The sequence below is a fragment of the Eriocheir sinensis genome, chromosome 13, assembly GCF_024679095.1.
Source record: "Eriocheir sinensis breed Jianghai 21 chromosome 13, ASM2467909v1, whole genome shotgun sequence".
In the NCBI taxonomy this organism is placed as follows: domain Eukaryota; kingdom Metazoa; phylum Arthropoda; class Malacostraca; order Decapoda; family Varunidae; genus Eriocheir; species Eriocheir sinensis.
The window spans coordinates 422,501-448,316 of NC_066521.1; the positions used below are offsets into that span (position 1 = coordinate 422,501).

General features: G+C 45.2%; 1 protein-coding gene and 1 long non-coding RNA gene across 2 annotated transcripts in view; both read left to right on the forward strand.

Annotated features, from left to right (window-relative positions):
* The window catches only part of LOC126997840 (putative glucosylceramidase 4), a 17,862-nt gene extending 8,876 nt beyond the window's left edge, over window positions 1-8,986 (forward strand). Inside the window, exons 7-12 of the mRNA XM_050859059.1 lie at window positions 3,153-3,308; window positions 4,392-4,536; window positions 5,576-5,655; window positions 6,098-6,208; window positions 6,317-6,492; window positions 8,671-8,986. Of these exons, the coding sequence (XP_050715016.1) occupies window positions 3,153-3,308; window positions 4,392-4,536; window positions 5,576-5,655; window positions 6,098-6,208; window positions 6,317-6,492; window positions 8,671-8,785 (783 nt within the window). The 3' untranslated portion in view covers window positions 8,786-8,986. The remainder of the gene's footprint in view (window positions 1-3,152; window positions 3,309-4,391; window positions 4,537-5,575; window positions 5,656-6,097; window positions 6,209-6,316; window positions 6,493-8,670) is intronic.
* Window positions 8,987-11,685: 2,699 nt separating this feature from the next.
* LOC126997842 (uncharacterized) overlaps window positions 11,686-25,816 on the forward strand; it is a 36,076-nt gene continuing 21,945 nt past the window's right edge. Inside the window, exons 1-2 of the long non-coding RNA XR_007752401.1 lie at window positions 11,686-11,915; window positions 16,755-16,879. This is a non-coding gene — a long non-coding RNA (uncharacterized LOC126997842). The remainder of the gene's footprint in view (window positions 11,916-16,754; window positions 16,880-25,816) is intronic.

Below are 25,816 nucleotides of genomic sequence, written 5' to 3' on the forward strand. Positions count from 1 at the left end.
TTCCGCCGCGATGTTGTCTCTCTTTCTATCTTCTATCGATATTTCCACGCTGACTGCTCTTCTGAACTTACTAACTGCATGCCTCCCCCCTTCCCGCGGCCCCGCTGCACACGACTTTCTACTCATGCTCATCCCTATACTGTCCAAACCCCTTATGAAAGAGTTAACCAGCATCTTCACTTTTTCATCCTTCGCGCTGGTAAACTCTGGAACAATCTTCCTTCATCTGTATTTCCTCCTGCCTACGACTTGAACTCTTTCAAAAAGAGGGTATCAGGACACCTCTCCTCCCGAAATTGACCTTTCTTTCGGCCACCTCTTTTGACTCTTTTTTGGGAGCAGCGAGTAGCGGGCTTTTTTTTTAATATTGTTTTCTTTTTTTATGCCCTTGAGCTGTCTCCTTTGTTGTAAACACACACACACACACACACACACACACACACACACACACACACACACACACACACACACACACACACACACACACACACACACACACACACACACACACACACACACACACACACACACACACACACACACACACACACACACACACACACACACACACACACACACACACACACACACACATACTTTATTACAGTTTCTGTTATAATATTATGAGAGTGAAGATAGCGACAAGTTGAGGGATGTGATCATCACTAGGCAGGTTGTCCAGGACTGGTAGGTTGAAAAGAAAAAAAAACTAATCGCCGGGCCCAGACGAAATATTCCCACGTGTCCTGAAAGAATGCGAGGAGGTCCTCAGTGTCCCACTTATTGATATCTTTAAGATGTCGGTAAATTCAGGGTACGTGCCCAGCCAATGGAAAATAGCTAATGAGACGCCTATTTTTTAAAAAGGGAGACAAGTCATCCATCTCAAATAATCGTCCAATTAACTTAACATCAGTTGTAAGCATGATGTTGGAGTCAATTATAACCAGGAGCATTCGGGACCATCTAGAGAAGCATAGTTCATAACTCACAGCATGGGTTCACGAAGGGTAGGTCTTGCCTTACTAATCTGTTGTCCTTCTACACTAAAGTAATCAAGGCGATTGACAGAGATGAAAGCTATGACATACAATATCTAGATTTCAGTAAAACGTTCGACAAATTCCCTCATCACCGGCTATTCTTTTTTTTTTTTTTTACGTCGCAGCCTATTGCGCCGATAGGCTTCTTCATGGTGGGGCCTGATGGTCCGCCCAAGGCTTCTTCCCGGTGGGTCCTGATGGTCGGCCCAGCCCGTTCTGGCGCAGGCGAGTGTTTATAGTGGCGCGATCTCGCATTGGCTCATGTTGCCCTCCCAAAGCTCATCTTTAATCCTAGAATCTAGAGTCCGGGTTGATAGGTGGTCTTTTGGACGGAATGTGGGTAATTTTAAGCCACTCGACGGCGGCTGAAAAATCCCAACTTGGTGGCACCGGGCGGGGATTTGAACTCGTGTCCTCCTGAACGCGGCGCCGTCACTCTGTCGACTCAGCCACCGCCTCCCCAAATTACTTCAATTACTAAAATTACAGACTTACGGCGTAGATGGGAGTCTTAAACTGGATCAGGGCGTGGCTTAGTGGTAGAAGGCAGAGAGCGCAAATCAATGGTAAAAAATCTGAATGGGGCAGTGTTACGAGTGGAGTCCCACAGAGGTCGGTGCTGCGTCGTTGTTGTTTTTTTATAATTTTCATCAATGATTTGGACACAGGAATTAGTAGTGATGTCAGTAAGTTCGCAGATGATGCCAAGATCGGTAGAGTAGTCCAGGCAGACCAGGACGCTAGCGTTCTCTAGGATGAGCTTGACAGACTATATGATTGGGCTGGGAAGTGGCAGATGAAATTCAATGTAGGGAAGTGTAGTATTCTGAGTAGAGGTAGGAATATCCCCTTACACAATTACTCCTTAAATGACACTCCTCTAGGCAGGTCTGTATGTGAGTGGGACTTATGAGTCTTAGTGAACACTGACCCACGTCCTAGGGCTCAATGCATTCAGGCTAAGAATAGTGCAAACAAGGTATTGGGTTTCATCTCAAGGAGCGTAAGCAATAGGAGCGCTGAGGTCATTCTCAAACTTTACTTAGCACTAGTTAATCTGCATCTTGATTACGCAGTTTAGTTCTGGTCACCCTACTATAGAATGGATATCAAGATGTTAGAATCTGTACATGACAATTAATTCAAGGGGTGAGAAACTTACCTTACGAGGATAGACTGAAGCATTTAAATCCACACTCCCTAGAAAGGCGAAGGTTGCAAAGAGACCTGATCGAAGTCTATAAACGGATGAAGGGCTTTAATAAAGGAGATGTCAATAGGGTTTTGGTTGTAAAGGAGCCAGATAGGACACGTAGCAATGGTTTTAAGTTAGACAAACTCAGATTCAACAAAGACATAGGCAAGAATTGGTACACCTATAGAGTGGTGGATGAGTGGAACAGGCTTGGCAGTCATGTTGCGTGTGCCAATACCATAGGTACATTCAAGAAGAGGTTGGATAAATTCATGTATAGTGAGGTAAGGTGGGGGTAGATTTACAGGAGCTGCCTTGTACAGGCGAACCGGCATCTTACAGACTCCTTACGTTCTTATGATGTTCTTATGTTCTTCTTATTACGAGGTTGCCCGCTGTGGTCAGCCTGCAGAGCAGAGAAAGCGCTTCGGTACTGAGTTCACTACCGATGTAGCGAAATAGCGGTCGATTCGATTTTTAAAGGAGTTGAAGGTATTCTCACTCACTACTTTTGAAGGAAGATTGTTCCAATGGCGGATGACTCGGTTTGAGAAGAACCTCCTGTCAATGTCTGTACTCACGGGAGCTTAGGTTCAAAGAAGCTGCCTTGTACAGGCCTGCCGGCCTCTTGCAGACTCCTGCGTTCTTATGTTCTTATGTTCTTATTCATCTCCTTTTAACCAATTTCCTTATTTTTTGTTCCTCCTAGCTCTCCTACTTTCCTCGTTTCCTCCCCTCCCTTTCCTCTTCATTTCTCTTTCCTTCTCCTCTTCCTCCTTTTAATTTCTTTCTTTCTTTCTTTCTTTCTTTCTTTCTTTCTTTCTCCCCGCCATCATCTTCATCATCACAATTATCATCATCCTTCCACGACACCACAAAAAGACTTTCATGAATCATCCTTGCCAATGTTTCAGGATTATTGGTTCAACACGTGCGCCTGGTCGGCCGAGGACATGCGGGACTGGATCAAGACCAACCTGGGGCCCACACTGGAGGCCGCCGACATGGGCCACATCAAGCTCATGGTGGTGGACCACAACCGCGACTCCCTACCTTGGTACGCGCAGACGGTGAGTGTGGCTTTGTGTTCCCTGCGATGGACTGTCTTCACGCGGGACTGGTTGTTATGATGAGATACAACATACAGTATGAACATTTACAAGACAGTTATATGGTCTGGGTGGTCCAATGAGCTTGACCGTTGAGCCTTGGAAGGGAAGAGGTGGTTCGAATCCTACTGTCGCCAGGTGACGTAGGGAAAGTCTTGGGCCAGCTTAATTGAAGAAGCGAGTGATACTCGCTCGTTTTTTACTATACTAAGCATATTTTCACTCCTTCTTTGTAATTTAAGATAGAGACAAAGAGCAAAACAATATTATTAAAAAATAGAGGCTCAGAGAAGTCTGCACTCGAGACTGTGATCCTTGAATTTATGAGCAGTCTCCGCGCCTCCCAATACTTGACATGTTGTCATAAACTTGTGACACTGTTGTATATCTTTGGATCCAATAGGCCAGTGGTTCTTAACCTGGGGGCTGGCCCCACACCGGGACGCTTTTACTAACTTTAGTTTCTTTAGTCTAATTAGTATAGGATTACCATTTTTAGGGGGTTAGGAAGAAACTTTATCTATAGACGTGTGGGAGGCGTGGAGGGAAGGACACATTCCTGGAGGGGGCGTGGTGATAAAATATGTATAGAGCCACTGCTGTAGGCCATCAAAGTCAATACACAACAATTACAATATCCGGCTCTGTAATAACCATTCAGTGCAAGGTGTAATAAAGTCTTATGTGTGATGTGCGCCGTGTGCGTTGGAAATACTATGTGTTACTCGTGTCTGGAAAATATCGTCAAACTATATTTTTCAATAAGCCTTAACAGATTCTCATTACATAAAGCAGGGCTACTACAGCTATGTACAAACAACCGTTTCGAGCCACAAATCCCTAGTGGATTTTCACCAGTTGCATTTAGCACCAATAGTTGCATCCCGAAGACCCTCCAGAAGACTAGACGGCATTAGTTTAAAAAAAAAAGCATTAAAACTCAATGGAGCACGAGGCCTCCCAACGCCTCAGAGAACTTTGCCAGTCAGCAACATGTCACTATGTCTGTCCAACAGCCGCGCCCTGACTCTTTTTGTTCTGCAGATTCTGGAAGATGTTGACGCTAATAAGTATGTTGATGGCACGGCGGTGCATTGGTATGAAGACAACAAGACTGGGCCCTATGTGTTGAGTGAACTGAACGACCTCTTCCCAGACAAGTTCCTACTGTACACAGAGGCTTGTGGCGGTGAGTGCCTGGAGTGGAAGACAAGTTGATAGACAGAGTGACAGACTAACAAAGTTATATCATCAAGTGAGAACAGATACCAAGGAAAGTGTAGATGTATAATAATAATAACATTGTGACGGTGAGTGTCAGGGCCGCGGTGGAGGGCAGAGAGAGATGGTAGCAAACTAGTAGTCTGGAGATGTGTGGCAAGAAAAATATAGAGAAGAGAGATCCAAACGGTAGCCTCCATGCACAATGATTGGAGCGCTGGTGCATGCTTTCAGTCATGAGGCAGCCATGGGCAGTGGTGAAGAAGTGAAGTGAGGCACTGACGCGAGGCAGAGATGTGACTAAAGGAGACAGAGCGGTGAGGGAGGCGAGACAGGAATGTTAAGGTGACGCGGTGCTGGCAGTGGGTAGAGACTCATTATTTTGTATAGCAAACTGGTAATGCACAGCAATTACAAACATCAATGGATGGCTAAGCGCAATATATAATGATTTAATCTTATATAGCAATTGACAGATTAAGATTAATGGTGATAAAGTTCAACGTGCAACTTTGTGCCACAGTAACATGAGTCATGAACGCCACCACTGAATACACCAAATTGTTTGTTCTTACTCTGCGTCTCCAATAAGACGGTGTGGTGGTCAGCACGCCTTGTTACGAGCCCGCCGGTCCGCGTTCAAATCTCGGCCCAGGCAGTCGGCACCCTGCTCACCCACCTGTTTATCTTCCCTTTTGGGGAAATCTGGGGAAGGCAAACTGTAGCAACTAGGAAGTCACGCCTCCCCTGCGTCCTGGACTCAGGGCCAACGAGACGGAGATAAACACCAAGGCAGCGGGTGGCTGTGGCACATCCCCAACTTTACCTTTGCCGTTATCATTTTTGTATAGTTTTTTCAGCCACTGAGTTAGCCACGCCTGTCCTGCATACCCAAAGCGAATGTTAGAGATATAAAGCAATAGATTAGCGAGGTCCAGGGTTAAGGGTTGGAGCTTGTCCAACAGACAAACAAAACCAGTTAGTTATTGTTTCTCTGCTGTGTTCAGGCTTTGCCGCAGATCCAGATGAGAGGGTGATCTTGGGCGACTGGAGCAGGGCACAGAACTACGCCTACGACATCATTGAGGTGAGTCTTTTAGAAGCCTGAGTTATATTTCCTGTGCTTGTAGATGAAGAAAAATTGGATATTATATCGTCGCTCTTACTTGTAGATGAAGAGAAATTGAAAGATATATTTTCCCCCATACTTGTTGATGAGGAGGAACTGAAAGATATATTTTTCCTCGTGCTATATTCCTCAACGCAATTCCAGATTAGGAAGAATTGAAAGCTTTATTCTTCCTTGTTGTTACAGATAAAAATGAATTAAAAATGATCCCCGTCTTCGTCCGTGGTGCTAAGGAAATAATCGAAAGCTCTACTGGGGCGAATATATTACTTGTCGGCTTGTCTGAATTTGAACCAGGAGGACACACAGAAGAAAGGGATTAGGAAGGGAAGTGGAGTTTGTGTGTCTAAGTTTGCGTGAAAAGAGTTTGTGTGTCAAGTTCGTTGTTTCGTGTTGACAGGACGTAAGCCACTGGTCGACTGGCTGGGTGGACTGGAACATGGCTCTTGATACCATCGGGGGACCGAACTGGGTCGACAACTTCGTAGACTCACCCATCATCGTGAACGAGGTGGGTGTGTGCATGGATGGGCTCTTCTTCCTCTGTCTCTTCTTATCTTTGTGTATCCTTATGCATCTTTGTCTATTAGTCAGTCATTGCCCCGCTTCTATATTTCAGGCAGACCAAGAGTTCTACAAGCAGCCCATGTTCTACGCGATGGGTCACTTCAGTAAGTTCATTGAGCCTGGTGGTCACTACGTCTCTACCACAGTATCCGAAGGGTCCGACCGCGTGGTGGCTGCTGGTTTCCACAGCATCGATCACGCCACCTCCACGGTTGTCCTGCTCAATATGTACGTGTGGCAAATGTGTTTACTACTGCTTGCATGTTTTGAGAGAATTGGGAAGGAAGATCTGTGAGGGGAAAGTGTAACTTGGATAAAGGAAAACGCTGTGGTCAAACGCACATGACAAAAAGTGGGGCTCACACAAACACACGAATAAGGAACGAATAAGGAATAAGGAACACTTCTCAGTTTCGATGTAGATAAACAAGGGTGTGGTGGTTAGTATGCGTAACTACTAAAAATGCGCAATGCCGAATGTGGTCACGGGCCAGGCCAGTCAGCGCTCAGCACTCTTAGAATTCCTTGGCACAGCCGATTCAGGTGTTCCTCCTTCCTTTGGGCTAGTTATTAATTAAAAGGGTACCTGAAGAACCCTGTGGAAGATAAACTGTAATAACCCGGATGTCAAACTCGCTCCGTATGCCGGAGTTGTGGGCTCTTATCCACCACAGGCCAATGAGACGAAGAGCTCCAAAGCCAGCGCAACTTAGTGCATTGCCCGAACTTTACCTTACCTTTACCTTTGCTAACGCCACTGATCACTTCTCCAAATGAAGACATCTCCACAAACACATATTAAAAAAAATATCTTCATGAATTGTAATATACTTTTTTCTCGAAAAATTCTGACATAATAAGCTGAGAGCTACACCATCAGGCTACGCGGCTAAAAAACATGAATATTACAGGCATCATTTTAGTGTTATAAGCAAAAGTCAGAGACCTTTTACTGTACGTATAGTCGGCGGTCCTAAGTTTTCAGATTTTCTTCCTCTCTAAGTGATTTTGACCGTTGTTGTTTTTTTACAACAAAGGAGACAGCTCAAGGGCAACAAAAAAGTGTAGAAAAGAACAAAGCCCGCAACACGCTGTTCCTACAAGACAAAAGCAAGGAGTGGCCAGAAGAGAAGTCAATTTCAGGTGGAGAGATGTCTTGATACACTTCTTGAAAGAGGTCAAGTCATAGGCAGGAGGAAATACAGACGAAGGAAGGCTGTTCCAGAGTTTACCAGTGTAAGGGATGAAAGAATGGAGATGCTGGTTAACTCTTGCATAAGGTGTCTGGACAGAAAGTCGAGTGCAGCGGGGCAGCGGGAGGGGAGGCTGCATGCAGTTAGCAAGTTCAGAAGAGCAGTCAGCATGAAAATATCGATAGAAGATAGATAGGGGCAACATGGCGGCGGATTTTAAGAGGTAGAAGACTGTCAGTAAGAGAAGGAGAGCTGATGAGACGAAGAGCCTTTGACTCCACTCTGTCCAAGAGGGCTGTGTGAGTGGAGCCCCCCCACATGAGATGCATACTCCATAAGAGGGCGTACAAAGCCCCTGTATATGGATAGCAACTGTGCGGGGGAGAAGAACTTGCGGAGACGATACAGAACGCCCAACCTCGAGGCAGTTGATTTAGTGAGAGAGATGTGAAGTTTCCAGTTAAAATTTTGAGTTAAGGATAGACCAAAGATGTTTGGTGTAGAAGGTGACAGCTGAGTGTTGTCGAAGAATAGGGGATAGGTGATTGAAAGGTAGTGTCGAGTTGATAGGTGAAGAAATTGAGTTTTTGAGGCGTTGAAGGACACCAGGTTCTTCTTGCCCCAATCGGAAATGATAGTAAGGTCCGAGGTTAAGCGTTCTGCGGCCTCCAGCCTGGATTCGTATAGTTCCTGTTGGGTTGGCCTTCTATCAAAAGAAGTTGAGTAATGCAGAATAGAGTCATCGGCGTAAGAATGGATAGGACAGTTCGTTTTTGGAAAGATCATCAATGAACAACAGAAAGAGAGTGGGAGATAGAACAGAGCCCTGTGGGATACCACTGTTGATAGGTTTAGGGGAAGAACAGTAACCGTCTACTACAGCAGTGATAGATCGGTGCGAGAGGAAACTGGAAATAAAGGTACAGAGAGAAGATGGGTACTTTGAAAAGCAAAGATTTGTGTCAGAACCTATCAAAGGCTTTTGATATGTCTAGCGCAACAGCAAAAGTTTCACCGACACGGCTAAGACAGGATGACCAAGAGACAGTTAGGAAAGCAAGAAGATCACCAGTAGAACGCCCCTAGCGGAACCCATAATGGGGATCAGAAAGGTCAGATTATAGTTGATGATCAAGTTACTTGATGCTCTTCCACCTTCTCATGCTCCTGTTCCCCCACTTCATCTTCCCTCCTGTTTCTCCATCTCTGCCAGGGGCGAGAGCGAGGAGTTGGTGAGTGTGGACGTGGGAAGTGGCCTCGAGTTCGTCAACTTCGCTCTGCCCGGCAAGGCCATCGTGACCATCCTGGTGCCCACGCCTGGTGTGTAGCCAAGCAGGGAGAGGACAAGCTGGACGGCATCTTCTAGGTCTTCTCGTCCTCTGGCCTCACTGCAATTAGAAGGGACTAAGAAAAAAAATAGATGTTGAATCTATTCTAATGTACACATAGCAAATACAGTAGCTGATAAAACTAGCGTATACTTAACAAACAGCGTTGAGGAGACGGAATAAAATGTTGATTCCATGACAGTAAGCACAATTAATAGTGATCCTATACATAAATACACTACGACTACTACCACTACTTCTACAACAACAACAACAACAACAGCAACAACCACCACCACCACCACCACCACCACCACAACAACAACAACGACAACAACAACAACAACAACAACAACAACAACAACAACAACAACAACAACAACCACCACCACCACCACCACCACCACCACAACAACAACAACAACAACAACAACAACAACAACAACAACAACAACAACAACAACAACAACAACAACTACTACTACTACTACTATTACTACTACTACTACTACTACTACTACTACTACTACTACTACTACTACTACTACTACTACTACTACTACTACTACTACTACTATTACTACCACCACCACTACTACTACTACTACTACTACTACTACTATTACTACCACCACCACTACTACTACTACTACTACTACTACTACTACTACTACTACTATTACTACTACTACTACTACATAAATACCTCCACCCATGTTTATTTTCGACACATAATCATGGAGGCTCCATAACAGAGGTCATTAGCTAACTCTGTTCGCTAATGACTGTGGCATCCAACCATATCACTAATACTACCTGACACTAAATCACCTATCATCTATTACTATTACTACTACTACTACTATTACTACTACTACTACTACTACTACTACTACTACTACTACTATTACTACCACCACTACTACTACTACTACTACTACTACTACTACTACTACTACTACTACTACTACTACTACTACTACTACTACTACTACTACTACTACTACTACTACTACTACTACTACTACTACTACTACTACTACTACTACTACTACTACTACTACTACTACTACTACTACTACTACTACTACTACTACTACTACTTTTTTTTTTTACTACTATTAGTTCCGCAGGCGTGTTTATGCTTGTTCCCTGGGACCCATCCCGCCGGATGTGGTGAAGCTGAAGCTGCTGATCCACATGTTGGATTCTTTCACCGTATGTGTCTTCTCCTGCTCGTTCCTGTGGTGGCAAAGCATCATGACAGGCAGCCACCACCACCATGCGGATGTCCATGAACCACCACCACAACCACCGCAACCACCATCAACCACCACCACCACCATCACCTGTACCACCACCACCACCACCACCACTACTGACGTCTTGGCATACCACCTCATCACTATACTGCTACTACTACAACTACTACTACTTCTACTATCACAACTACTACTACTTCTACTACTACTACCACCACTACTACTATTACAACTACTGCTACCACTACTACTACTATTACTACTACTAATAATTCTACTACTACTACTACTACTACTACTACTACTACTACTACTACTACTACTACTATTACTACTACTACTACTACTACTACTACTACTACTACTACTACTACTACTACTACTACTACTACTTCTCTCATTTCCTTCCCTTCCTTTCTTCCTCTCCTCTCTTCCGTCTCTTCCTTCCCTAACTTCCTTCACCTTCCCTTCCTACCCCTTCATTTTTCTTCCTCTTCCCATCTCTTTCCTCTCCTTCTTCCCTTCCTCACTTTTCTTTCCTTTTCCCTTCCCTTCCCTTCTTTCCCTTCCCCTTCCTTATTTTCCTCCTTCCCTTCCTTCTCCTTTCCTTCCTTCTCTTCCCTCCTCTCCCTTCCTTCCTCCTTCCTTCCCTTTCCCTTCCTTCCCTTCCCTTCCCTTCCTTCCCTTTCCTTCCTCCCCTTCCTTCCTTCTTCCTTCCCTTCCTTCCTTCCTCTCCCTCTTCCCTTCCTTCCCTTCCCTCCCCTCCTTCCTTCCTTCCCTTCCCTCCCTTCCTTCCTTTCCCTCCCTTCCTTCCTTTTCCCTTCCTTCCTTCCCTTCCCTTCCTTCCTCCCTTCCTTTCTCTTCTCTTCCGTTCCCTTCCCTTCCCTTTCCATCCTTTCCCTTTCCTTCCTTTCTCTTCTCTTCCCTTCCTTCCCTTCCCCTTCCCTTCCCTTCCTTCTCTTCTCTTCCTTCCCTTCCCTTCCCTTCCCTTTCCTTCCTTTCTCTTCCGTTCCCTTCCCTTCCGTTCCCTTCCCTTCCTTTCCCTTTCCTTCCTTTCTCTTCCCTTCCTTCCCTCCCCCTTCCCTTCCCTTCCTTTCTCTTCTCTTCCCTTCTCTCCCCTTCCCTTCCCTTCTCTCTCTCTCTCTCTCTCTCTCTCTCTCTCTCTCTCTCTCTCTCTCTCTCTCTCTCTCTCTCTCACACACACACACACACACACACACACACACGTAACAAGTACTTGGAATGCTTCTCTCCCTCCCCCCCCCCCCCTCCCTTTCCTCATCCTCTCCCTAGCTCCTGCGTCCTGCTCACCTAATAATTCAGCCGTACATTTAACACATTGGTCTAATATTATTTGTCGTAAATTCATAAACAATCAATAAGCACGTTACATCAACGAGTGAGCATGTTATAGCCTTTGCCCCGAACAGTGCCTTGGAAATGTTAGCACGGCGTGGTCGGGAAGGTTCTGCTAAGGTGGTAAGCTGTTCGAAGCAAAGTTTCACACAAATTCGGGTGCAAGTTTTTTCTATAGTTTTTTTTAATAACCTTCAAATTTACGTTGTGGCAGTCCTCAAAGCAGCGCTGACAGGGAGTTCTAGGACCATACATTGCTGTCTCTGCTGATCGTTACTATCGCACCAGTTTACATGCGACAGAAGACGGAGGTGAAAGTGACACCTGACATCCGTGACGCAGGTCTGGGCGCGTGCGTGGAGCAGGGCGTCTGGTCCTTGCCCCGCCGGTCAGTCAGGGCGGGTCAGGATCTAACGCAGTTCTACATCGTTGGATTTGTGGTGTTTGTTTGAGGATTCCTAGTGTAATAGAAGGGGAGGACGGTGACGAGAAGAGCATTGGAGTATTTCAAGGTTGGTTTCCGAGCCATGGTTGTTTTTTTATTGAAAGTTTTAGTTAATTTTGTGTGCTCCATGATTTAACCTTGACGAATGTAGTGTGGCAGTGCGTAGTAAGGGAAGATAGGAGATGAATTTTGGAGTACTTCAAGGTTGGTTTGCAAGCCTCGGTTGTTAATGTAATGCTAAACATCTCTACCTGTTTGTGTTTTTACACGTATAATAGGGCTCATTTAAGCAACACACACACAGACACACACACACACACACACACACACACACACACACAGCTCATGGAGGAGGGTACTGGGTGGGGATCGCGAGATCAGAACGAGTTCACAAAGAGATCAGACCATGGTCGTCACAGGCACTTGAAATGAAACACTCCCCTTGCCCCTCGCCCCTGCCCCCTCCGTGTGTTTTGCTCATTAATTCTGCCACTGGGAATACATAAACGCAATACCTTGCCTATCTTTCTTTTCCTCCTCCCTCACCAGTGCCACAGTAACGGCCCTCCCTCCCCGCCTTTCTTTCCTCCTCCCTCACCAGTGCCACAGTAACGGCCCTCCCTCCCCGCCTTTCTTTCCTCCTCCCTCACCAGTGCCACAGTAACGGCCCTCCTTCCCCGCCTTTCTTTCCTCCTCCCTCACCAGTGCCACAGTAACGGCCCTCCCTCCCGCCTTTCTTTCCTCCCTCCTCACCAGTGCAACATTAACGGCCCTCCTGCCCCGCCTTTCTTTCCTCCTCCCTCACCAGTGCCACAGTAACGGCCCTCCCTCCCCGCCTTTCTTTCCTCCTCCCTCACCAGTGCCACAGTAACGGCCCTCCCTCCCCGCCTTTCTTTCCTCCTCCCTCACCAGTGCCACAGTAACGGCCCTCCCTCCCCGCCTTTCTTTCCTCCTCCCTCACCAGTGCCACAGTAACGGCCCTCCTTCCCCGCCTTTCTTTCCTCCTCCCTCACCAGTGCCACAGTAACGGCCCTCCTTCCCCGCCTTTCTTTCCTCCTCCCTCACCAGTGCCACAGTAACGGCCCTCCTTCCCAGCCTCTCTTTCCTCCTCCCTCACCAGTGCCACAGTAACGGCCCTCCCTCCCCGCCTCTCTTTCCTCCTCCCTCACCAGTGCCACAGTAACGGCCCTCCCTCCCCGCCTCTCTTTCCTCCTCCCTCACCAGTGCCACAGTAATTGCAGCTCGTAAATCTGCTGTTGTTGCCATGAACGCGTCACCACACACACATACACACACACACACACACACAGCGTCCAGCCTCCTCGCCACCTTTCCCTTGCCTCTCGGCACTTGGGTCTCTTTGCGGTCGTAAATCGGCGTGCTACATGAATGTCTCGCGGCGCCTTGCTACTCAGCTCACTTCTAATGTTGATAACGGTGCGTCTTTTTGTAATTTAGTTTATTATTATTGACAGAAATCAAAGTATTCTCATTCGTATTTGAATACAAGGGAAAAGTATTGGTATTCTACGATTAATCTGACATATCTTTCAAAATTTATTATCAGAAATACCAGCCGTTGTTCCGCACAGCTCCAGGACGTGTCATGGTCGTGTACAGCACAGGTTCATGTTACCGTTGCACGACTAGAACAGTGCCGTACCCAGCTACATCAAGAAGGTGTGTTTCAATGGGAGGTATTCAGGAATGTATTACGATCAAGAACTATTCATAATTGTGTTCGAATTAATGCCATTTCAGTGCATTCGAATACGTACTCGTTGAAATCTGAAGTATTCGTATTCGAATCACAACTCTTGAATTCACTCCGTCCCTGGTATCTGTACGGCTATCTCATGTTGAGGCGAGAAATACGACACTCGTCTGTGAGAAAAGTAAATACCGCCGTACGGAAAGGTCTATTTACATGGGGAAAAATACTATTACAACTGTAGCACATTTCTGGTCAGTGCAAGTTCACAGGGTTTATTACTGATAAGCTGGAATCCCTCCCTACAAGCTACAGCGGTCTGTGCGTGAGCGGCGAGTCTGACATGAGCAAACAAATGCCGAGGCGAATGAACGCCGTCACGGCGGTCGGAGGCGATTTTGACCCTATGTATATTTTTACCTCGGGACATACCACTCACCACCAGAACCAGGAAAACATGCAGATTTAGGATCTGGGCTTAAAAAAGTGATGCGACGAAAACCAGCTGAGTACTAAGGAGTTGAAGGGAAATAAGTGCAAGAAAATGTGTACTCCATAGAACACTTAACTTTGATTTTCGTATGTGTAATTTTACATCATTGTTACAATTTTATGCTAGTGTGATGCAGAATTTTCTCAGGAAGATGATGGTGGTCTCAGTTTTTCTTAAAAATGAATGTTGGGGTCAGGAAACAAGGTGGGAGTGAGGTGTGTGAAGTCGTCGGTGTTGGAGCATCTGGATACACCCACGACCCAGGCCGGCGTCACTCAGCACAATACAGGGACGCGCACTCTAGTATGTAAGTCTGTGGTCGTATGTATCTGACGCTGTACGGGTTAATCATTCTTTCTCTTCCTCTTTTAACTCCCTCCCAACCATTTTTTAGCTCTTTTCTTTCCTCATCTCCTCCCTTATCCCTCCGTTTCTAACTCAAACTATTTTTTTTTTTATTCTCCCTCTCTTCCCTCACTTTCCCATCCCTTTCCTTCTCCCTCTCTATCTCCCACACAACTTTTCTTTTATTCTCCCTTTCTTCCTCCCCTCACCTCCCCTCTCCTGTTTCCTTCCCTCTCTATACTGAAACTTTTCCTTTTTCTCCTTCATTTCCCATCTCTCCTCCTTTCCCCTCCGTTTCTTCTCCCTCTCTTCCGTCCTTCACTTCCATTTTCCCCTCCCTCTCCTCAGACAGACTACTTTCTCTCTCTCTCTCTCTCTCTCTCTCTCTCTCTCTCTCTCTCTCTCTCTCTCTCTCTCTCTCTCTCTCTCACGCTTGGCCACGCGCGTTTGGTCACGTGATCATAACAAGTGTCTCAGGGAACTATCGTCTACTCTCGCTTGTCTAGACTGAGCTGGTGGTTCCTGTTTTGACGTAACCTTGAGTGTGTGTGTGTGTGTGTGTGTGTGTGTGTGTGTGTGTGTGTTACGTTAACTCAAGCTCCCCCCAATTGTTGTTTCGATTCTGAGTTCAAGGTTTTCGTCTTAATGTAGCCTTGTGTGTGACTTACCTTAAATCAAGTACTGTTCCGCGTTTTTCGATGCTGAGTTGGCTGTTCTCTGTTAATTAAAGTAGCATTGCATGTCTGTTTCTCCAGTGATAACGATAGCGAGTGTACCGTTCTCCGCTTGTTCTGCCGCTGAGACGGTGGTTTCCTGTTAGGCTGTTACAGCATTGTGTGTCTGTGTCTACTGAGCTAAATTATCTACCTGCAACAATAAACTATCAATCAATCAATCAATCTACTGCTCTGCCTGTTTCGACGCCGAACTGAAGATATTCGTCATGATGTCGCCTACTAAATGCATTTCAGCGGTGGACAAACGGTGTTTTTTGCAGACATCTCCTAAACGAATCGTTGGATGAGTATGATATTTCAACACACTACCTTGAACATCCGTTCGTAATTTTTGGTTAACATACCACATTGCTATATATGTTATGTGAGGAGTTTACTCGTGAAAAATAACACAAAGCCGACGAGTCATGTTCACGCATTCGAATGAAAGTGTGCCCCCCCCCACACACCCACCCAAACCATTCCTAACCACTACTACGTCTCCCCCGTCTCGGAAGTCCCCCCCCCCCGCCTCTTTATCCCTCCTCTCCTCTTCCTTGCTTCTCGCCTCCCTCACTCCTGTGCCCCTCCCTACTTCTCCCACTACTGTATTTATACATTATAATGTTCTGTAAGTGTGTATGTATAGATATGATTATTTCCTAAGAGTATGGTACAATTTCATGAAGGCAAGAAGTGGTTCACGTTGATAATTACTGTACAACAGCACGTTTACGTGTAGTATATAGGAGAGCCATGTTTGCAGTCGTTATGGTCAACCACGTGAACATGATGTGCTGGAATTACCTGTGACTTGGACCTTCTACTGTTAGGAAAAGTTGATACTCTTATTGCGTACTGTCTGCCTATTGATCATAAAAAGTGGTCCAGTTTATATATAATATTATTTTGTTGACTTGTTAGTTGTATATTCATGTTTCAAAAAATTATAAACTGCATATATTTTTCTTAATCTATACATATGTGTATAATGCGTAAAAGTCAGAGAGAGAGAGAGATTAACAGCGGAATTAGCTATTGCTTTAACGGTCGTTTGACCCAGTCTGGTTTTCATGTCCACATATACCAGCAATTGTATTAGATAATATTATTAATGTATGATATGTATGTACATACTGACGTATGTAACTATTATACCTATACGTATGTAATTACAATAGGGGAAAAAAATCACAGGTGGAAGGCTGATGGTGTGAGTAGGGGGGGGGGGGAAGAGGGTCATGTGATACTGGGGTAGAGAAGGAGTGGTCTGGGGGTTCTTCAGGGTGGTGGTGGTGGTGGTGGAGGGGTTAGACGAGTACCCCACACTCGTCCGATTCTGTGTAACACCTTTGATATGATGACTGGATTAGGCGTAATATCACTCAGTAAACTCCTCACATAACACATATAGCAATATGGTATGTTAACCAAAAATTACGAACGGATGTTCAAGGTAGTGTGCTGAAATATCATACTCATCCAACGATTAGTTTAGGAGATATCTGCAAAAAACACCGTTTGTCTGCCGCTGAAATGCATAGTAGCTTGTGTACCCAAGTTAACTCAAGTACTGTCTAGCATGTTTCGCCGCGGAGGAAGAGGTTCCCCTGCTAACGTAGCCTTCTGTGCCTCCCTCAGGGCCTCTGTCGACGGTGGACGCGGTGGACGGCACGCCAGAGCACCTCCCCTGCCTGGCCGCCCACAGCAGGCCCGGCGACGCCCCCGTGCTGGTGGTGTGGTGCAGGGACGGCTCGCGTAGGCATGTGAGTATACCCGGGAGTGTTTTTGTTCCACATTGTTTCTCTTGTCTGCAGGTCTCCATAATGGTTTGGGTGTAGCACGGTAGGCTGTCCTCTTCTTGTTTCGTGTGCACACCTTAATGGTGTGTGTGTTCAGGCCTGTAAGAACAGTAGGTAGGCTGTTCTCCCTTTAAAGATTTGTGTGTAGGACTTATTGTTTTGCTGCAGGCTGTAGCATAGGTAGATAGGCTGTTCCAAATGTTTTGCGTGCAGGCGGTTTTAGTTTTCTTATGCTTTGTGTGCAGGCCTGTAGCAGACTGTTATGTGTGCAGGTCTATAAATAGGGTAGGCTGTTCTTGTAATGTATTGTTTGCAGGCCTCAGGGAGCGGTAGGCAGGTTGTTTTAGGGCGATACAGTAATATCCATGTCTTTGTGTGGGAGCGGGGCGGAGTGAGTGGGGATGTCACGGTAGTCTGGGATGCTGGGCGTGATCAAGAACGGAAAGCAACTGCCACCAATCTTAACAAAGAGAACAGAGTTAACAGTGTAGGACAAGCCTCAGCAAGATTTACTATATTTAAGGTGACTGCTTCCTTGTGGTCTTATTGTACTGCTCTCTTTAAATTCTTATGCTGTTCATTGCATGATAAAACTTAACTTTTTACCTGTTTTGTGTTTCTTGTGGTCTTGTTTTGAGTTATTACAGGTGTTTATTCATCGCAGTTGTTATCGCATTTGTTATTATCATGGTTGTTATTATTGCCGCAGTCATCACTATTACTGTCGCAGTTATCATCATCGCACCAAAACTTTCCGGCCTTCAGCTGCTTGGCGTTTCCTTTGGTTTCGTTGGACATTTCTTTCCTTACATCGTTTTATGCATTCGTTGCACAAACACTAACCTGCCTTCATCTGCTTCTTGTTTTTGTTGTACTACAGCTTTTTCCTTATATCTTCCTTTACATCAATTTTATTGCACCAAAACATTTCCTGCAAACACCCGTTCAGTGCCTACTGACCTCAGCGGCGGCCTGTGCTGACTGCTGACAGCTGAACCGTGGCGCGAGGCGTGGACTGAGCGTGCGCTGCGCAGGTGTATAGGTATCTATAGGCGCCGTACACTGAGTTGACCTAGAAGCACCGTCCCCTCTTCCATAGCTACGGGAGGTGTTTGGTTGGATCAAAGGAGCTTGGAGTTAGGAGTCAGTGTTGCCATGTAGAGAGGGTGAGGGAGGGGAGGGGGGATTCTGGACAGTGGTGGGCACCGCTAACCGAAAAGTTAGCTTCGCTAACTGGTGATCCCCTAACTAAAAAGTTAGCATCGCTTACGCTAAACCGCTAAACTGATAAGGAAATTAGTGGATGCTAATGTCAACCGCTAACCGCTACCTTTTTTTATATGGATTTAGCTTCGGCTTAGTATTTTGACTCTAAAACCCTTAAAAACAGGCGTATATAGTGACCTGAAATTTCAGTATGTTGTAGCTTATAGTTAGTTAGCCCAACAGCCCAATAGCCCAACAGCCCAATAGCCCAACAGCCCAACAGCCCAATAGCCCAATAGCCCAACAGCCCAACAGCCCAATAGCCCAATAGCCCAACAGCCCAATAGCCCAATAGCCCAACAGCCCAATAGCCCAATAGCCCAATAGCCCAACAGCCGAATAGCCCAACAAGAAACAGCAAGAAGAGAAAGAAGCCTCCAGTTTATCCTAAATCCGTATATTTTAAACATGATTTCCCGTAATTTTACGCATTTTTTACATTTTTTTCATAACTGACACTTTTATTTTTATTATTTTAAGCTTATTTCTTGTCAGGTGGAAAATATCGAATTTTTATTATTAAATCTCGATTTCAAAGAGTTGGAAATGGAAGATGCATTACCCTAAAACACCAAAAAGTTTCCCTAATAATTGTCCAATTACCCAACTTTAAGGCGTGATTTGCCCAAAAGTAGAAGCCCTGGAATTATTGCGCCAGGTGGCTCAACAGTCTGCCCACAACGGACAAGAACAAACCTGTATGAATTTTTAGTGGACTTAAAGTTAGCCGAGGAGGAACTACACTTAGCGAAGCTAATTGGCCCGCTAACTCTTTCCAAAGTTAGCGAAAACGCTAATCAGCTAACGAAAAAGTTAGCTTCGCTAATTAGCAGTTAGCGGATTAGCGGAACCGTGCCCACCACTGATTCTGGACCAATTTACTATCCATTCCAGACCCTATGACATACCGTTTTTCGCAAATATCTTTCAAACGAAGACTCGGATCAGCATGCGGCTTTGGCACAGATTGTTTCACACACTCCGCTAATTTTTGACGCTATTGTGCATTGCCAGATGCGATTATTTATGGCGTTTACTCTTGACTGTGATGGCAAAACCTGCGTGAGACACATTCGAACAGGTGAGGCGTGACGTATTTGTGACGTGTATCCACCACCTACCTCCACCCCTGGTTTCGCCAACTCCCATCCCTCCCTTTCCCTCCCTCCTACCCTCCTCCTTCTCCCCCGCCCTCTCTCTCTCTCCCTCCGCCCTCTTTCTCTCCCCCCGCCCTCTTTCTCCCCCATATCTCCCTTCTCTCTCTCTCTCTCTCTCTCTCTCTCTCTCTCTCTCTCCCACCATGCAAAGGATATTGCTAAATTAGGTGTTCAGCGTCGGGCAACGAAAATGATCCCTTCCTTGCGCAACAAATCCTACGAAGAAAGGCTTTCTACCCTTAACATGTTCTCTCTTGAGAAACGTCGCCTCCGAGGAAAACTGATCGAATGTTTTAAAATACTTAATGGTGTCACGAATGTAGACAGATCAACATTGTTTATGATCGATGACACTTTGCGCACGAGGAACAATGGCGTAAAACTCAGATGTAGACAAGTAAATTCAGACTGCACCAAATTTTTCTTCACCAACGTTGTAGTGCGAGAATGGAATAAGCTTCCACCATCAGTGGTCCAGTGTAACACGATTGACTTCTTCAAAAATAGGCTCGACCGTCACTTCCTTCAACTTAATTTCAACTAAAGTAGAAATGCAACGTTTTGGAGTCTTCTGATTAATGTAAAATCTAAAATCACTTAGGTTTAAGGACAGACCACCAAGTCTGGGCCATGGGGTCTGTGTGGTCTGATTTTCTATGTAAATCTATGTAAAAATCTCTCTCTCTCTCTCTCTCTCTCTCTCTCTCTCTCTCTCTCTCTCTCTCTCTCTCTCTCTCTCTCTCTCTCTCTCTCTCTCTCTCTCTCTCTCTCTCTCTCTCTCTCTCTCTCTCTCTCTCTCTCTCTCTCTCTCTTAAGGCCTTCAGCCTAAATAAGGCCTTCAGCCTAAACAACCGCTTACAGACTCTTTGTAGGGAGCTTGACGTGGAGTTCCTAAACGCATGGGACAATTTCTATGGACAAAATGAGCTCTTCCACAGGGACGGATTGCACCTTTCTCCCATCGGGGCAGCCAGACTCGGAAGGCTCCTCAACGAAGCAGTGCGTGTCATCCGAGCAAAAAACGAGTCACGGCCACGTCCCTCCACCCCGCCCGTGTAAATAGACGCCGTGCATTGCAACAAACCCGTAACCGTGATCCCGCACGTACCACCACCTCTATTACCAAGCCTCTAGATAACTTAAAAATCCTTAGTTTCAATGCTCGTAGCCTAAGAAACAAATTTGATGAACTGAGATGTCTTGCTTTAACAGAAAATTTTGACATAATTGCTATAACCGAAACATTTATCGACACCACAAATATTGATTTACGCTCCGAATACAACATAGATGGCTACAGACTCTTCAACAAAGATCGTGTAAACCGTAGAGGCGGTGGCGTCGCCCTTTATGTCAAAAGCTATTTGCAACCCACTGACAAAACACCGGGAAACAGTAACGTTGAACATTTGTGCGTGCGAGTAAACATTACAAAAGTCAATTTAAATATATCTGTCACCTACAGACCTCCCGGGCAATCACTCGATGACGACCTTGAAATGTACAGCGTCTTAAGGCAGTCACTTAATAACAGCGACTCACTGATATTAGGAGACTTTAACCTCCCCCATATCGACTGGGCGACACTGTCAGGTACAGAAGGCGAGTCACATAGAATGATCGAATTTCTAGAAGACAATTATCTAAGCCAAATGGTTTCTGAGCCAACTCGACAAAATAATATACTCGACCTTGTTATAACGACCCAAGATAACCTTGTTAGTAGTGTCACGGCAGAACACCTCGGTTCTTGCGATCATAAATTAGTGCGCGTCGACATTAAAGCTCAATCATCAGTGACTGAAAATAATGTAAAGGTGCCCAATTTCAAAAGAGCTAACTTCGTAGAAATCCGACAAAAACTAACAGAAATACAACTATCAGATGACGGCAACGTAGAGGAAGCCTGGCTAAGCCTTAAAAATCACTTACTCACTCAGCAGAACACATTCGTCCCCTTGTGCGAGAAGCGAATTAACACTAATAAAAGCCCACCGTGGTTTAATAGCGAAATTAAACAATCAGTCAATGAGAGAAAATTGTTTTACAGGTTAAAGAAAGAACAAAGCACGCCCGAGAACATTAGATTTTATAATGATGCCAGGCGACGAGTAAAAAGACTAGTAGGTCAGGCAAAGCGTAGATATGAAGAAAATATTGCAGCCAACTGTAAAAATAGCCCGAAATCCTTCTTCAGTTACATAAACAACAGAAAGGCGATCAAAAGTGGTATTGGACCTTTAACAAACAGCGACGGTGCACTAGTGACTGACAGCCAACACATTGCAAACCTCTTAAACAATTACTTTTCCTCGGTGTTTAATACTAACAGTCTTCCTCTCGCTACCACCAACACCAGTACTATTGTAAATCTCGAGCATGCATTGCCTAATTTTGAAATAACAACCGATGAAGTCCTTAAAGCTCTCCATTCACTTAAAACAAATAAAAGTCCTGGACCTGACAAAGTATATCCAACTCTGCTGAAAGAAACGAAGAGCGAAATACTCTCCTCCCTCACAACCGTATTCAATATGTTCTTGCGACAAGGCATCGTCCCTTCAGATTGGAAAAAGGCTAACGTGACACCGATTTTCAAGAACGGAGACAAAACATACCCGGTAATTACTGGACCATTAATCTAACTTCGGTTGTAGGTAAGCTACTTGAGGGCATAATTAGAGACAAAATTGTGAGTTACCTTGAAAGCCACTCATTGATTGGGGACTCACAACATGGCTTCCGAAACAAAAGATCCTGCCTATCAAACCTATTAACCTTTTATAACGACCTCTTCACTGTTTATGACGTAACCAAATCACTGGACGTAGTCTATCTTGATTTCCAGAAAGCGTTTGATAAAGTCCCGCATCATAAATTACTTTACAAATTAAAGCAAATAGGTATTGACGGTCAAGTAAACCAATGGATCGCGAATTGGTTGAGCAACAGACAACAAAGAGTAGTGATTGACGGATTTAACTCAGAGTGGGCGCCTGTCACTAGTGGCGTCCCTCAGGGCTCGGTCCTTGGCCCAGTGCTCTTCATTATTTACATCAACGACGTGGATGTTGGACTCAATAACCGCATTAGTAAATTTGCAGACGACACAAAGATTGGTAACTCGGTTCTCACTGACGAAGACAGGCAAAGCCTCCAAGAGGATTTGCACCAAATTTCAGCTTGGTCGGATAGATGGGAGATGCCCTTTAACGTAGACAAGTGCCAGGTCCTTCAAGTTGGAACGAGGAATAAGAAGTTCGAATACGAAATGCGCGGCGTTAAACTCAAAAGCGTTCAATGCGTCAAAGACTTGGGGGTCAAAATCGCGTCAAACCTCAAATTCTCACAGCAATGCATCGATGCAGCAAATAAAGCGAACAGAATGTTGGGCTTCATTAAAATAAACTTTTTATTTTAAGAATAAAGATGTAATACTCCCGCTCTACAACAGTTTAGTCAGACCCCACTTGGAATATGCGGTACAGTTTTGGTCTCCCCACCATGCAAAGGATATTGCTAAATTAGAAGGTGTTCAGCGTCGGGCAACGAAAATGATCCCTTCCTTGCGCAACAAATCCTACGAAGAAAGGCTTTCTACCCTTAACATGTTCTCTCTTGAGAAACGTCGCCTCCGAGGAAAATTGATCGAATGTTTTAAAATACTTAATGGTTTCACAAATGTAGACAGATCAACATTGTTTATGATCGATGACAGTCTGCGCACGAGGAACAATGGCGTAAAACTCAGATGTAGACAAGTAAATTCAGACTGCACAAAATTTTTCTTCACCAACGTTGTAGTGCGAGAATGGAATAAGCTTCCACCATCAGTGGTCCAGTGTAACACGATTGACTCCTTCAAAAATAAGCTCGACCGTCACTTCCTTCAACTTAATATCAACTAGAGTAGAAGTGCAACGTTTTGGAGTCTTCTGAATAATGTAAAATCACTTAGGTTTAAGGACAGACCACCAAGTCTGGACCATGGGGTCTGTGTGGTCTGATTTTCTATGTAAATCTATGTAAAAAATCTCTCTCTCTCTCTCTCTCTCTCTCTCTCTCACACACTTATTCTCGCTTATTCATGCACGCGTCCCTACGAAAAAGAAAAAGCAAAGCAAAAATATAGATAAACACTACACTCTTGCTCTCTCCTCCTTACCAAGATGGCGCTAAAGAAATGCTCGACTTGCACAGGAAACTTCTCTGGTCATTTCTTCTCGGGACGATCGACCGTATGCAAGATCTTCCTGTTGACACAGCAGATGGAAACGAGACTCCTTCAACAGGACGAAAGGCTGACGGCTGGCGAGAAGAAGATCACCGAACTAACAAGTACTGTTGATACCTTGCAGGAGTTTATCCAAGCCAACATCGTCGCCCCTGCTGCAAGTAACGCCTCATCACCCTCCGCACCTGCAGTCGATGCCCAGCCACCTTCCGAAGAAGACACGTCACAGGGGACCGTAGAGCTGACGCTGAATGCTTCACCCCCGTGAGAGGAGGAGCCAGACCCGCCCCTAGAGCCATTTATCCTACTCATTGCTACAACAGATTTGCCATACTGGAGGAGGAGGACGAGGAACAGAGCACCTTCTTGGTCGGTGACTCTATGATTCGCCATCAGGTGGTTGAATTCTGTGGCAGAGTCCCCCGTCGTAGGCGTAACTACTGTTATCCTGGAGCTGGTGTTGACGACATCACAGCTGCCCTGGACGAGGTCTCCGCTGTGGCCTCTAATGACTCACTCTTTGTTCTCCACACAGGTACAAACGACATCACCACGACCCGGTCTGAGGAACTGCTGGACAAGTACCGTAGGCTCATCCAGCAGTATAAGTCTAAATCCCCTAATATTTTGATTGCAGGAATTCTACCACGGACGTGGGATGAGGGCGACTTCTACAGTAAGGCCTTCAGCCTCAACAATCGCCTACAGACTCTCTGCGGAAAGCTTGACGTCGAGTTCTTTAACGCTTGGAACCATTTCTACGGCCAGAGTAAACTTTTCCAAAGGGACGGCATGCACCTGTCCCCATCGGGGCAGCCAGATTCGGAAGGCTCCTCAACGACGCCGTACGTAACGCCCGAACAACAAAAAACGACTCTCAGCCACGTCCTTCCATTCCGCCCGTGTAAATAGACACCATACACCGCAACAAACTCGTAACATTGAACCCTCCAGTACCACCACCTCTATTACCAAGCCTCAAGATAACCTAAGAGTCCTTAGTTTCAATGCGCGTAGCCTAAGAAACAAGTTTGATGAACTGCGATGTCTTGCTCTAACAGAAAACTTTGACGTAATTGCTATAACCGAAACATTTATCGACACCACAAATATTGATTTAAGTTCCGAATACAACATAGATGGCTACAGATTCTTCAACAATGATCGTGTAAACCGTAGAGGGGGTGGTGTCGCCCTTTTTGTCAAAAGCTATTTGCAACCCACTGACAAAACACCAAGAAACAGTAACGTTGAACATTTGTGCGTGCGAGTAAACACTGCAAAAGTCAATTTAAATATATCTGTCACTTACAGGCCTCCGGGGCAATCATTCGATGCCGACCTTGAAATGTACAGCGTCTTAAGGCAGTCACTTAATAACGGCGACTCACTGATACTAGGGGACTTTAACCTCCCCCATATCGACTGGGCGACACTGTCGGGTACAGAAGGCAAGTCCCATAGAATGATCGAATTTTTAGAGGAAAGTTATCTAAGCCAAATGGTTTCTGAACCAACTCGACAAAATAACATACTTGACTTTGTTATAGCGACCCAAGATAACCTAGTCAGTAATGTCACGGCAGGAGAACACCTCGGTTCCTGCGTTCATAAACTAGTGCGCGTTGACATTGGAGCTCAAACATCGGTGACTGAAAATAAAGTAAAGGTGCCCAATTTCAAAAGAGCCAACTTCGTAGAAATCCGACGAAAACTAATAGATATGCAACTATCAGATGACGGCAATGTAGAGGACGCCTGGCTAAGCTTTAAAAATCACTTACTCACTCAGCAGGACACATTTGTCCCCTTGTGCGAGAAGCGAACTAACACTAATAAAAGTCCACCTTGGTTTAATAGCGATATTAAACACTCAGTCAAGGAGAGAAAATTGTTTAACAGGTTAAAGAAAGAACAAAGCACGCCCGAAAACATTAGACTCTACAATGATGCCAGGCGACGAGTAAACAGATTAGTGCGTCAGGCAAAGCGTAGATATGAAGAAAATATTGCAGCCAACTGTAAAAATAATCCGAAATCCTTCTTCAGTTACATAAACAACAGAAAGGCGATCAGAAGTGGAATTGGACCCTTAACAAACAGCGACGGTGCACTAGTGACTGACAGCCAACACGTTGCAAACCTATTAAACAATTACTTTTCCTTGGTGTTTGATAATAACAGTCCTCCCACCACTACCACCAACACCAGCACTAATGTGAATCCCGAGCGTGTATTGCCTAA